Source organism: Pleurodeles waltl, chromosome 8 (assembly GCF_031143425.1).
Source record: "Pleurodeles waltl isolate 20211129_DDA chromosome 8, aPleWal1.hap1.20221129, whole genome shotgun sequence".
In the NCBI taxonomy this organism is placed as follows: domain Eukaryota; kingdom Metazoa; phylum Chordata; class Amphibia; order Caudata; family Salamandridae; genus Pleurodeles; species Pleurodeles waltl.
This window is the reverse complement of record NC_090447.1, coordinates 526,784,203-526,798,917: the sequence shown is the minus strand read 5'-3', so window position 1 is coordinate 526,798,917 and position 14,715 is coordinate 526,784,203. Positions and strand designations below refer to the sequence as shown.

Below are 14,715 nucleotides of genomic sequence, written 5' to 3'. Positions count from 1 at the left end.
TTGCTGACATACTTAAGGATCTCCCACCCCCAGGGGACGTAGACCCATGGGCGTAGGAAGTGTGGGGGACACGGGGGATATATCCCCCCCAGATTTTGGAGGGTGGGGGACACGGGGGACGAAGGTGGGGGGGACAAGGGGACAGAACAATTTCCCCTTTTACATCGATTATTCAGAGGGCCATTAGCGCACAAAAGCGCTACTTATAATAGCCCTGTAGGGACCATCCTCCAATCTGATGGTAACAGACTGAAGGTGAGTCAGGAGGCCCCCTGTGCCCTCTGCCCTTTTGTTTGTCCTGTTCATAGCTGTGGGCATTAAGGGTGCTCATAAGAACAAAGGGCAGGAGGAGGAGAAAAGAGTTTTGGATGATTACTGTCTGCATCACCTGCCGACTTGAAGAGGAGCACTGCAGGAGGCCTTTAAGAGGAGCTGCAGGACTATGAGGAAGATCTAAAGAGGAAACCTTGGCTGCTAGCTCTGGCAGAAGGCATTGTAATGTCAGAACTCGACTGTAATAACCCTATCATAGTCATTTTCTGATGTCTTTTCTTTATAATCAGTGAATGTCTTTTCCTTACACGCTGTGACTTGGTGGATCACAAACAGCCGTTTCTAAAGAAATTAGTGACTGCAGTTTATACAGAGATTAGAGAATCCATGTTTCTATAGCCTGTAACTCCAAGAGCTTCTTCAGTTGAAATGCTCCTAGTTATGACTGATGTGGAGCTGAGCTTCTCAAGATCACACACAGGAGTAGAAGTGTTATTAGAACTATGGTTTCCGAGCACAGTTTACAACTATTGTACCTAATCGCTTTTGATCTCTCCAGTGCGGTTCCAATTGGCATGAGGCGAAGGGCTTGATGAGTGTGGGGCGCAAAGGGTATGTTCTTCCTTTTTACCCTCCTACCTTGATTTGCTTAGTGCATGAAGATGCAAGGTTAATCAACATGTTATTTTCACATTTGAGCGAATTACTTTGTGAATGTAAATAACAATAAAAGATACTTTCAGACTGTGAAAACATGCCTTCCTTTCTCCCTATTTCACTTCCAATATATATGATTGTGTATAGTTATCGGAGCCTGCAGTTCGTAAACAACGAGCAGTTTGTATAGGGTTGATTGAAAGTCCCCAAGGCTGTCCCTGTCCCCCCCAGAAATTTATTGTCTCCTACGCCCCTGCGTAGACCTGCAGTTAGGTGAACAGGGTGATGCCCATCTGTCTTCAGTCCAAGAATGTCACTTTCAAACCACCTAGGGACAGAATGACTAAGAAGCACAGAGCTCAGAGGACTGACATTCTGATCTTCTTTAAAGAGACAGCACAATATCAGACAAAAATGCATCGCTCAGACTGGGCCATTTCAGTGTTTAATGTGACTTGTCTGTTTACTCTGAACGTGCCCAGTTTGTATCCATCAGAGTCAGAGGTAAAACGGGAGCCCTACAACATTTGCTCGAAATTATATTGTATTTCGCTGTTACCTTTTCCAGTATGGAAATTTGATATTTAAAGCAGTGATCAGGAGCGTCATAACTTGTTCGAGGTTTTTCCCACAGCACCATGAGATTCTGTTCATTGAGATGTACTGTAATGTTGGATGGAGGGTTTAGTATCTCTGAAAAAGATATGAGATGTGTTTGGTTAGAAACAACGTCATCCTATGTTTAATTCTAAATGGGACATGCATAGACTTTTAAACCGGAATATTTGTACATTCTTCCTCTCTTTTAGTGTACATTCACATAAAGTTGTTCCAATAAATTGGCAACTATCATTTACAAGGATCAGTAATAATGATGCTACTTCTGCGAGATTATTATGTACAATTTCTTGTTCAACAACAGACATCAGAAACACCCGTTTAGAGTAAAACAATTATATCAAGGTGTAGTCGTGAAATCGTGTAATTGTAATGTACAAAACCGACCAATGAAATGTTACTAGAGTGCTGTGTGTTATGGGTGGGGACAGCAGTATTAGAGTGTGGTGGGGCAGTGCTAGTGGTGTGCATTGATGTGTGGGGTGGTAGTGACATGACTTGGGCTAGTAGTGACAGCTTGGTTGGCAGTACAGTGCTGTAGGGTGGTAGTGCAGTAGGGTGGTAGTGCTCTAGGGTTGTAGTTCTTTGACCGGATGGCTGTTTGATAAAGGGTTTCGGATATATAACTGTGGAGGGGTGGTCAGGGAGTATTATGGGTTAAAGTAGAATGTTCTTGGATGGCGGAGGGGTAGGTGATTGGTAGCGATGTGCTGGACAGAAGTAGCACAACAGTGTGGGCGGAGTGGTGCAGTCGGTGGGTCACAACGCGGTGTGTGGGCACTGCTGTGGTAGGGATGATTGTACGGTCACTGAGTGACTCAGCGATTTTATGTGACCTTTGAACAAATAAATCCTTCTTGAAGTAATATCTTTCAAGCTTTGTCAACACAAGAGGTGGACACATCCATAGGTGTTTGTGGTGCCACAACAGAGGGTTTTGCATTTTTCTAAGCAGGTTCACCTCCCATGCTCCCATACATGGCAATAGTCCCGATCAGGCAGGAGGCTCACGATTTTTAATGCAAAAATTGCTTATTTTTAGATGTCTTCCGCCTAACATTTTCTCAGCTTCAATATAAATACATTCCCCGACTTTGTTAAAATCTCCCACTTGCCTGCTCTAAAATGTTGGTTTGTATAAACTCCGTGCAGAGCCGGTGATAAATCTAGCACTGTTTTCCATTTTGGGTTATGCATTCTGTGCAGTTATTATATGCGAAAGGTGGCTTTCTTAATGTAATTGTCCAGAGAACATAATCAGCTGTGTTTTTCATTTCTTCCTTGTTAAAGCAGATGTGTCCAAGAGCACTATGCATTAATATACATACTGAATCCGTGCGACATGGAATCAGGGAAATGATAATACGTTTGTGGATCACACCCACCACAGTGGTGCTGCATAAATGTGATCTGAATGTAATTATGACGTGCTATTTAAAACAAGCAAAACTAATAATTGCCGAAGCTAATAGGTCGCATCTGTGACTCGGGATGCAGAGCTAATGACTTTGTCAGTGCATGTTTTCTTATGCCATCATTTACGGCAAAAAGCTTTCAAAGGCAAGTGGCGTGCATGTGCACATACAGGTGTCTATCTATAGTGTTATAACGGCACTTACTCATCCAAGTTTGGTGAGAAGAATTTTATTATGGAACCACCAACCGAAACTGGCCACAAGTCTCCCAGGTCTCCACCAACTGAGCTAGAACCTTATCGCGCAGAGTTCCCATCACATTCCAAAGAACCTTACAACTGGCAGAGTTCTTAGTGGAACACCAAGGACTCTGCCAGCTTACTGCTAATTAAGAATAACACATCCCCCTTACCCATACTATGACAACAAAAGGAACTTATAACAAAACAAAAGAAAACAAGAAAATACTAACATTTCAACTAGGTATCACAAAGACATTGCAAAGCTCAAGACACTTAGGCCCTCATTACAACCCTGGCAGTCGGTGTTAAAGCGGCGGTAAGATCGCCAACAGGCCGGCGGTAAAAAAAATGGAATTATGATCGTGGCGGAAACCGCCAACATAGACAGCCACTAGAACACTCCGACCGCCACGGCCGTACAAACAAACAGCATGGCGGTCACTGCCAACAGACAGGCGGAAGACAATGTACCGCCCACACCATTATGAGAGGCCAATCAGCCACCTTTTCTGGGGCGGATTCAACGAGAACAAAAACACGTCGGAAACAGGACATGGAAGGGGAAACGCTCACCTCTACAAACCCCACAAGGAACCAGGATGCCATGAAGCCGGAACTCCAAATTCTACCTGCCATTCTCTTCCTGCTCCTCTACCAGGAGCACGACCGAGGGCGGTGACCACCACGGTGAGTACTGCACCTACGACACAGGGGAGGGGGAGGGAAAAGAGATATACACACACAAGCAACAGGCAACACCCCCACCCTCACCCTCAACACCATACACCCAAATACATGTTGAAACATTACATTTACACCCCCCAACCACCCCTGGAAGAACGCAAGGACAAAATTAAATGATTTGAACGATTGTAATGAGTAAAAATCCAGTAGTCAAAAATATATATATATATACTATTAACAAATATGTACACCAAGATTTCAAGTCCATGTACTGCACCTACATAGTCCGTGGACCACTGGGCCCAAAATGCATGGGCGAGACTCACACAAGATACCCGATCCAAACGGAGAGAACACTGCTGGGGCATCAGATCGAAATAAAACAGGCACCTCAGGGGGAAGGGAAATGGGGGGCACCTCAGACGGATGAGTGCACGACGCCAGCTCCACGAGGGGGCTCCATGCCCATTGAGGTATCCTGGGGAGTTCAAAGCCACAGTCTCCCCAAGTCTCTCCAGAGGGTGGTTTGCCCACTGCTTTATCCTGGGAGTGCAAAGCCACAGTCTCTCAAGTCTCTCCAGTGGGTGGTTTGCCCACTGCTTTATCCTGAGGAGTGCAAAGCCACAGTCTCTCTCGTCTCTCCAGTGGGTGGGTTGCCCACTGCTTTATCCTGGGGAGTGCAAAGCCACAGTCTCTCAAGTCTCTCCAGTGGGTGGTTTGCCCACTGCTTTATCCTGGGGAGTGCAAAGCCACAGTCTCTCAAGTGGATAACAGTCTCCACTAGTTGTGGAGGGGGCTTTGTGCCCAGAGTGCTTCATCCTGCCAAGGACTGAGGTAGTGTATGTCATTCTCCACTGGTTCTGGAGGGGGCTTTGTGCCCAGAGTGCTTAATCCTGCCAAGGGCAGAGGTAGTGGATGTCATTCTCCACTGGTTCTGGAGGGGGCTTTGTGCCCAGAGTGCTTCATCCTGCCAAGGGCAGAGGTAGTGGATGTCCTTCTCCACTGGTTCTGGAGGGGGCATTGTGCCCAGAGTGCTTCATCCTGCCAAGGACTGAGGCAGTGAATGTCATTCTCCACTGGTTCTGGAGGGGGCTTTGTGCCCAGAGTGCTTCATCCTGCCAAGGACAGAGGTAGTGGATGTCATTCTCCAGTGATGGTGGGCCAACATGGAAGCTGTCCAGGCACCTGGAACTGACCACCAGCCATGTACGACTGACCACTGGGGATGGCAGCCAGGTCTGCGGTGGTGCAACTGGCACAGGATGTGGCATGGCCGCTGGCGGTGCTGGCAGCGGCCTCAGTGGCGGCGGTGCTTGCGGTGCTCATTGGGCAGCGGTGCTGGTTGGTGGCTCAGTGAGCGTGCTGCTGCGGGCGGTGTCCTGGGCAGCGGTGCTGGTGGGTGGCTCAGTGAGCGTGTTTCTGGCAGCAGTGTCCTAGGTGGCGGTCCTGGTGGGTGGCTCAGTGAGCGTGTTGCTGGCGGCGGTGTCCTGGGCGGCGGTGCTGGTGGGTGGCTCAGTGAGCGTGCTGCTGGCGGTGCTGTCCTGGGCAGCGGTGCTGGTGGGTGGCCCAGTGAGCATGCTGCTGGCGGCGGTGTCCTGGGCAGCGGTGCCCGTGGCGGCGGTGCATGTGGCGGTGCCGGTGGTGGTCTTGTCCGCCGTGCAGGTTGGCGGCGACTTCCCTTTCTTCCTCTGGCCCTTCCACACCGTGGATGGTGGCGCAGCTGTCTTGCCACTCACAACTGTAGTCCTGGGAGAGCCCTTGTGGAAGGTGTTTTGGCCTTCTCCCTCCGGGCTGTGGCCAACTTCTTTAGTTTTTAAGGTGGGGGAATGTCCTTGGCCTGTCTCCTTGGCACACTGGCTGTCCTGCTTCTTGGTGCACTCCAGAAGCCGGTTACTGCTGGCACCACCTTTCCTGGTGATGTGGTGGCTGAGGTGCTGGGTTGGGACCTGGACAGGCGGCCCTAGGGAACAGAAAGGGTGGGGGAGGTGTAGGGAAGAGGTCAAGGTTTGACAGGAAATGTTTTTTAGACACACTGGGACGGTAGATGGAGGGGGTTTGGGAGTGGAGTAGGAGGTAGTGGTTGTAGGAGGTGTATGTTTGGTGACTTTGGGTGAAGGTGCATGGGGTGGAGGCTGTTGTGAGGTGGATGGCTGTTGGGTGGGTGTGTGGCTGCGTTTGTGTAGTTTGGGAGGAGGGCTCACAGACACACTGGTAGAGGACACATGGGATGTGTGAATGGTAGTGGGGGTGGGGACTGCACGTGAGCGGTGTCTGGTGATGGGCGTGCTGGTGATGGACGTAGTGGCTAAAGATGTAGTGCATGCAGGTGTGAGTGGAGACTTGACAGGGAGGGAGGAGGGAGACGTGGAGGAGGGGGACACAGTGGAGGCAGTGGATGTTGGCATGTGTGCATGGGTATGATGCTTGTGTGAGTGCCTGTGGGATGTGTGGTGCTTATGTTTGCCAGAGCTACCCTTGTGTGTTGAGGTGTGTGCATGCTGGTCTGATGGTGTGCTTGGGATAGGCTGAGGTACTGGGGATTGAGTCTGGGTGGAGGAAGTTGGAGGGGGGGAGGCTGGACACAGGGACAATGGCTGCCATCAGTGCTGAGGCCAGAGTCTGAAATGCTCGCTGTTGGGCTGCCTGACCAGAATTAATGTCCTCCAGGTATGCATTTGTCTGTTGCAACTGCCTCTCTACACCCTGGATAGCATTCAGAATGGTAGACTGCCCAACAGTGAGGGATCTGAGGAGGTCAATGGCCTCCTCCCTGAGGGCAGCAGGGCTGACAGGGGCAGGGGCTGAGGTGCCTGGGGCGAAGGAGATGCCCACCCTCCTGGGTGAGCGGCCACGGGACACACGCTGAGGGGCTGCTGGGAGGGCGGTGCTGGTGGGGGGGTGGCGGCTGTACCTGTAGATGCGGTGGGCACAGAGGGGGCCGCCAGCACAAGTGAGCTCCCATCAGAAGAGGAGTTGGTGTCGCTGGTCTCAGCTCCTGTCCCCGCCGTGGAGCTTCCCTCGCCCTCCGTCCCACTGGTGAATTCGGAGTCTGTAGTCTCGCCCTCCTGGGCCATGTGGGATGCAGCTCCCTTCTGCTCCGATAGCACTGCTCCTCCGCCTGATGATGCTAATGCACACAAGAACAGGGAGACCACAAAAAGGGGGGGGGAAGAAAGTAGAAAGACATGTTCAGTGCATGCAATACCGCTACCGTTGGCGGACACTACAGACACAGCAGCTCTCTGCACTACCCCATGCACTTAGAGTTCCCTAATTAATCACAGGGCCATGGGGTACAAGGCCTATGCCCGATTGCTTCACACATGGAAGTCACAGGAGACTGACTATGGGTAGATGGCTCTTACCACTGGTGGGGATGGGGTGCCACTGAGCCTGCCTCACAAAGGGTCCTTGCCTGCAAAACTCGCCCTGGCCTAGGGTAACCCACAGCCCACCTCCCCCACCCAGACACCTCCCAGGCGCGCTGAATCAGCTGAATGAGAGTGTACACACCCCCTTGTGGCTGCTGTGATGCCCTCAAGCGCCCATCCAACTCCGTATATGCCACTGCCAGGATCCAGAACATCAGGTGGGTCATGGTGCGACGGGCACCCCTCCCACGTTGGGAGGCCATCCCCAGCTGGGCCTCCACTGTCTTCTTGCTCCAGTGTCGAATGTCCTCCCATCTTTTACGGCAGTGGGTGCTCCGTCTGTGGTGGACCCCCAGGGTCCGGACTTCCTTGGCGATGGAACGCCAAATATCCTTCTTCTGGTGGGCGCTGACCTAGAGGAATAGTACAGGGGAAAAGGAGAAAATATTACCGTCCGGACCATCACAGTCATTGGCCCAAGTTCCCACCTTTGCCCTGACGCACATACACTCACATCGTTTCATGAACGCCTCATTCCCTCCCCACTATCTCCCATCCACACCACTCCAAACAGGCATTGCGCATACCACATGCTCACAGTGTACTCACCTGTTTGTCTGGAGGACCGTAGAGTAGCGTGTACTGGGGGAGGACCCCATCCACTAGTTTGTCCAACTCCTCTGAAGTGAAGGCAGGGGCCCTTTCCCCAGACAGTGTAGCCATTGTCGCTCCCAGACTGAGGTCACAGCAGCACTTGCAGTGTAGGTCCTCTCCTGTCGAAGATCAGGTATCAAGTGAGTGAACAGACAGAAAATGGCGGTCACGTCCACGGCGGTGTGTACCGTCACCGCCGGCGTACATCGTCATTGGCTCCTGGGACCCATAGAGTCCAATGTTAACCAATGCAGGATTGCGCCGTGGTCTTCGACTGCCTACCGCGACGGTGTACAACGCCAGCGGAGTAACCTCATATTCCATTGTCCCACCTTACAGGTCAGGCAGCCGCCATTTCAGGGGACCACATGGCATTAATTTTAAATGCGTCACACATATCTAGGCCTTGCATACACACTAAGACAAGCACATAGCGGATTGACAAATGTGTGGACTAAAGTTGTGTTTTCGTACCTCAGTGTTGGCTGACCCTCTGCTCGCTCTTCTCATCCATAGAGCACGTCTGCTGGGGCAGGTGAGGAGATGGCGGCATCCTCCGGTGTACAGACCGCTGGTGGACCTGTCAACAATGGAAGAACGACATATAATTGTCACCTACAGACTTGACCGTGCCACAATCCATGAACTGTGTGCCCAGTTGGAGCCAGACCTGATGTGAGCTATCCGCCATCCCACAGGTATCCCCCCTCAAGAGCAGGTCCTGTCAGTACTCCATTTCCTGGCAAGTGGGTCTTTTCAAACGACAGTGGCCATAGCATCAGGGATGTCCCAGCCTATGTTCTCCAAAGTGTTGTCCAGAGTGTTGTCTGCCCTGCTGAAACACATGCACATCTACATCGTTTTCCCTCAGGTGGACGATTTGCCTAATGTGAAAGGTGACTTCTATGCTTTGGGACACACCCCCAACATCATAGGTGCCATTGATGGGACACATGTGGCCTTGGTCCCCCCCGCAGGAGAGAAAAGGTGTACAGAAATCGGAAGAGTTACCATTCTATGAATGTGCAGATGGTGTGTTTGGCTGACCAGTACATCTCCCATGTGAATGCCAAGTTTCCTGGCTCAGTGCATGACGCTTACATTCCGAGGAGTAGCAGCATCCCTTATGTGATGGGGCAACTCCAGAGGCACCATGTGTGGCTATTAGGTGAGGACATGGACCCTATACAGTGTGAATATTTGTCTGGGGTTGTCCCTAAGGGTTAGTGTGTGTCTAACAGTTGTCCCTCGACATTTGCAGGTGACTCTGGCTACTCCAACCTGTCATGGCTACTGACCCCAGTGAGGAATCCCAGGACAAGGGCAGAGGAACGCTACAATGAGGCACATGGGTGAACTAGGAGGGTTATAGAGAGGACCTTCGGCCTCCTGAAGGCCAGGTTCAGGTGCCTCCATATGACAGGTGGTTTCCTATTCTACTCACCAAAGAAGGTATGACAGATCATCGTGGCCTGCTGTATGCTGCACAACTTGGCTTTGTGATGACAGGTGCCTTTTGTGCCGGAGGATGGTCCTGAAGGAGGCGTTGTGGCAGCTGTGGAGCCTGTGGACAGTGAAGAAGAGGAGGCAGAAGAAGAGGACATAGACAACAGAAACACTGTGATTCATCAATACTTCCAGTGAGACACAGGTAAGAAGACATCACTGTCTCCTACATCTGATACACTTGTTCTACCTCTCATCTGTCTGTCCCTTTCACCCAGTGTATGGGCCCTGATTTGTCACTTTCCCTTTCGATTTCACAGGTGTGGGTCCCACTTTGTGACCTCTGCTATGTTTCCTCATGGACTAGAGCTGTGTGACATAGGTATGTTAGGGGTTAGTACACTCTCATTCAGCTGATTCAGTGCGCATGGGAGGTGTCTGGGTGGGGGAGGTGGGCAGTGGGTTACCCTAGGCCAGGGTGAGTTTTGCAGACAAGGACCCTTTGTGAGGCAGGCTCAGTGGCACCCCATCCCCACCAGTGGTAAGAGCCATCTACCCCTAGTCAGGCTCCTGTGACTTCCATGTGTTGAGCAATCGGGCATAGGCCTTGTACTCCGTAGCCCTGTGATTAATTAGGGAACTCTAAGTGCATGGCGTAGTGCAGAGGGCTGCTGTGTCTGTAGTGTCCGCCAACGGTAGCAGTATTGCATGCACTGAACATGTCTTTCTACTTTCTTTCTCCCCCCTTTTTGTGGTCTCCCTGTTCTTGTGTGAATTAGCATCATCAGGCGGAGGAGCAGTGCCATCGGAGCAGGAGGGAGCTGCACCCCACATGGCTCTGGAGGGTGAGACTACGGACTCTGAATTCACCAGTGGGACGGAGGGTGAGGTGAGCTCCATGGCAGGGTCAGGAGCTCAGACCAGCGGCACCGACTCCTCCTCTTATGGGAGCTCCCTTGCGGTGGCGGGCCCCTCTGTGCCCACCGCATCTACAGGTACCGCTGCCAACCCCCCTACCCGCACCGCCCTCCCAGCAGCCCCTCAGCGTGTGTCCCGTGGCTGCTCACCCAGGAGGGTGGGCATCTCCTTCGCCCCAGGCACCTCAGCCCCTGCCCCTGTCAGCCCTGCTGCCCTCAGTGAAGAGGCCATTGACCTCCTCAGATCCCTCACTGTTGGGCAGTTTACCATTCTGAATGCCATCCAGGGTGTAGAGAGGCAGTTGCAACAGACAAATGCATACCTGGAGGGCATTCATTCTGGTCAGGCAGCCCAACAGCGAGCTTTTCAGACTCTGGCCTCAGCACTGACGGCAGCCATTGTCTCTGTGTCCAGCCCCCCCCTCCAACTTCCTCCACCCAGACCCAATCCCCAGTACCTCAGCCTATCCCAGGCACACCATCAGACCAGCATGCACACACCTCAACACACAAGGGTAGCTCTGGCAAACATAAGCACCACACATCCCACAGGCACTCACACACGCATCATACCCATGCACACATGCCAACATCCACTGCCTCCACTGTGTCCCCCTCCTCCACGTCTCCCTCCTCCCTCCCTGTCACGTCTCCACTCACACCTGCATGCACTACATCTTCAGCCACTACGTCCATCACCAGCACGCCCATCACCACACACCGCTCACGTGTAGTCCCCACCCCCACTACCATTCAGTCACACATCCCCTGTGTCCTCTACCGGTGTATCTGTGAGCCCTCCTCCCAAACTACACAAACGCAGTCACACACCCACCCAACAGCCATCCACCTCACAACAGCCTCCAGCCCATGCACCTTTACCTAAAGTCAGCAAACATACACCCCCTGCAACCACTACCTCCTACTCCACTCCCAAACCCCCTCCATCTACCGTCCCAGTGTGTCTAAAAAACATTTCCTGTCAAACCTTGACCTCTTCCCTACACCTCCCCCACCCCTTCTGTCCCGTAGGGCCCGCTTGTCCAGGTCCAAACTCAGCACATCAGCCACCACATCACCGGGAACAGTGGTGCCAGCAGTAACCGGCTTCTGGAGTGCGCCAAGCAGCAGGGCAGCCAGTGTGCCAAGGAGCCAGGCCAAGGATATTCCCCCCCCTCAAAAACTAAAGAAGTTGGCCACATCCCGGAGGGAGAAAGCCAAAACACCTGCCACCAAGGGCTCTCCCAGGACTACAGTTGTGAGTGGCAAGACAGATGTGCCACCATCCAAGGTGAGGAAGAAAGGGAAGTCGCCGCCAACCTGCACGACGGACAAAACCGCCACCGGCCACATGCACCGCAGCCACAGGCACCGCTGCCCAGGACACCGCCGCCAGCAGCATGCTCACTGAGCCACCCACCAGCACCGCTGCCCGGGACACTGCCGCCAGCAACAAGCTCACTGAGCCACCCACCAGCACCGCCTCCCAGGACACCGCCGCCAGCAGCACACTCACTGAGCCACCCACCAGCACCGTTGCCCAATGAGCGCCACAAGCACCGCCGCCACTGAGGCCGCCGCCAGCACCGCCACGGGCCACGCCACATCCTGTGCCAGTGGCACCACCGCAGACATTGCTGCCATCCCCAGTGGTCAGTCGTACGTGGCTGATGGTCAGTTCCAGGGGCCTGGATAGCTTCCATGTTGGCCCACCGTCAGTGGAGAATGACATCCACTACCTCTGTCCTTGGCAGGATGAACCACTCTGGGCACAAAGGCCCCTCCAGAACCAGTGGAGAATGACATCCACTATCTCTGTCCTTTGCAGGATGAAGCACTCTTGGCACAAAGCCCCCTCCAGAACCAGCGGAGAATGACATCCACTATCTCTGTCTGTGGCAGGATTAAGCACTCTGGGCACAAAGCCCCCTCCAGAACCAGTGGAGACTGTTATCCACTTGAGAGATTGTGGCTTTGCACTCCCCAGGATAATGCAGTGGGCAAACCATCCCCAGGATAAAGCAGTGGGCAAACCATCCCCAGGATAAAGCAGTGGGCAAACCACTCACTGGAGAGACTTGAGAGACTGTGGTTTTGCACTCCCCAGGATAAAGCAGTGGGCAAACCACCCGCTGGAGAGACTTGAGAGACTGTGGCTTTTCACTCCTCAGGATAAAGCAGTTGGCAAACCACCCACTGGAGAGACTTGAGAGACTGTGGCTTTGCACTCCCCAGGATACCTCATTGGGCATGGAGCCTCCTCGTGGAGCTGGCGTTGTGCACTCATCCGGCTGAGGTGCCCCGCCTTCCCTTACCCCTGAGGCGCCTGTTTTATTTCGATCTGATGCCCCAGCAGTGTTCTCTCCGTTTGGATCGGGTATCGCCCATGCATTTAGGGCCCAGTGGTCCACGGACTATGTAGGTGCAATACATGGACTTGAAATCTTGGTGTACATATTTGTTAATAGTGTATATATATATTTTTGACTACTGGATTTTTACTCATTACAATTGTTCAAATCATTTCATTTTGTCCTTGCGTTCTTCCAGGTGGGGTTGGGGGGTGTAAATGTAATGTTTCAACATGTATTTGTGTGTATGGTGTTGTGGGTGAGGGCGGGGGTGGGGGTGTTGCATGTTGCGTGTGTGTGTCACTCTCTTTTCCCTCCCCCTCCTCTGTGTCGTAGGTGCCATACTCACCGTGGTGGTCGCCGTCGTCGGTCGTGCTCCTGGTAGAGGAGCCGGAAGAGAATGGCAGGTAGAATTTGGAGTTCCGGCTCCATGGCGTCCTGGTTCCCCGTGGGGTGTATAGAGGTGAGCGTTTTCCCTTCCAAGTCCTGTTTCCGCTGTGTTTTTGTTCGCGTTGAATCCGCCCCGGAAAAGATGGCGGATTGGCCTCTCATAATGGTGTGGGCGGTACATTGTCTTCCGCCTGTCTGTTGGCAGTGACCGCCATGCTGGTTGTTTGTACCGCCGTGGCGGTCGGAGTGTTAAAGTGGCTGTCTATGTTGGTGGTTTCTGCCACAGTCATAATTCCATTTTTTTTACCGCCGGCCTCTTGGCGGTCTTACCGCCACTTTAACAACGCCCACCAGGGTTGTAATGAGGGCCTATGTTTGGAATCATATCTAGATTTATATTTTTGTTGATAAGTTCTTCTAAGTTCATATCCCTTGTTCAGCTTCTCACTCAATTGCTCTGACTGCAGCAACATCCCTCTCATCCATACTGGATTCATTTTGGTACATCCATCCCTGCCTTTCAAATACTCAAAAGGGGAAATCGCAGTGATGCATTAGGAGTATTGCAATGTTCCCACCACATCTCTCTAAGCAGGTCAGACAATGGTGTCCTAGTCTCAACAGCCTCCTGAACACAAAATTTCACCATCGTATTCATTCTTTCAGCAAGACCATTAGCTTGGGGCAAGTACAGGGCCGTTCTCATATGCACCACAGCAAACAACTTCATAAAGTCTATCATCTCTTGAGATGTCAACTGCACTCCATTGTCAGTTACCAAATGACTAGGTATACCCTCACGAGAAAACTCCTCTTTAAGAAATTCAATTACAGTCTTCGTCTCCAGTGAGCCCACACATGTTGTCACTACCCATTTCAAGGTCTAGTCAACTAGAAGTATAACATAATGTTCATTGGCAGGTAACAAGTGAAACGGGCCCATAAAATCAAGCCCCAACTTCATCCAAGTTTTTTCTGGTACATCAACAGGGGAAAGTGGAGCCTTAACTTCAGATTTGCACTTATCACTGCATGCACAGGACACACAGTCCTTCACCACAGCCTTCACATCACGATCTAGGCCTGGCCACCAGTACACCTCTCTCAACCTTGACTTGGTTAAATTCCTGCCCATGTGGCCTTCATGAGCCAAATTGACTGTCTTTTCCCTCACACCTATTGGAGGAATAGTCTTGGTTCCTCTGAATAACTCATCCTTGCTACAACAAAGTTTGTCTCGCACATTCCAGAACCCCTTCAAAGAATCAGGGACATCTTTAAAATCCAGCCATCCCTTTACAATAAATTCCACATGTATCCTCCTGTCAGCATCCTGCTCTTTTGCACACCTCCACTCTTCCTCAGAAATGGCCAACTCTCTCACCCAACTGATCACACTAACAACATCTTCCCCTTCATCCTCACAATCAATAGAAGCACGTGATAAAAAATCTGCCACACTATTTATCGTACCAGGTGTATATTCCACCTGGAAATTATACTCCATCAAACCTTCTACCCACCTTTTTATTCTGGGTGTTAAATCTTCACTTTTCCTTGAAGAAAAAATCTGAATGAGGGGCCTATGATCTGTTCTCACTGCAAAAGGTAAATCCCACAAGTAGAACTTGAAATGCCTGATGGCCCAAGAGCACGCAAGGGCTTCTCTTTCAATAACAGAATAGTTCTGTTCTGCA

General features: G+C 51.7%; 1 protein-coding gene across 4 annotated transcripts in view; it reads right to left on the bottom strand.

The window, feature by feature from the left end:
- Positions 1–14,715, bottom strand: part of LOC138250108 (interleukin-5 receptor subunit alpha-like) — a 403,009-nt gene that overhangs the window by 94,750 nt on the left and 293,544 nt on the right. For all 4 annotated transcript variants that reach the window (XR_011194888.1, XM_069204551.1, XM_069204550.1 and 1 more), the window contains exon 9: positions 1,490–1,623. Coding sequence is in view for 3 of the 4 variants with exons in the window: in XM_069204551.1 (XP_069060652.1) it covers positions 1,490–1,623 (134 nt within the window). In the remaining variant the exon portion in view is untranslated. The remainder of the gene's footprint in view (positions 1–1,489; positions 1,624–14,715) is intronic.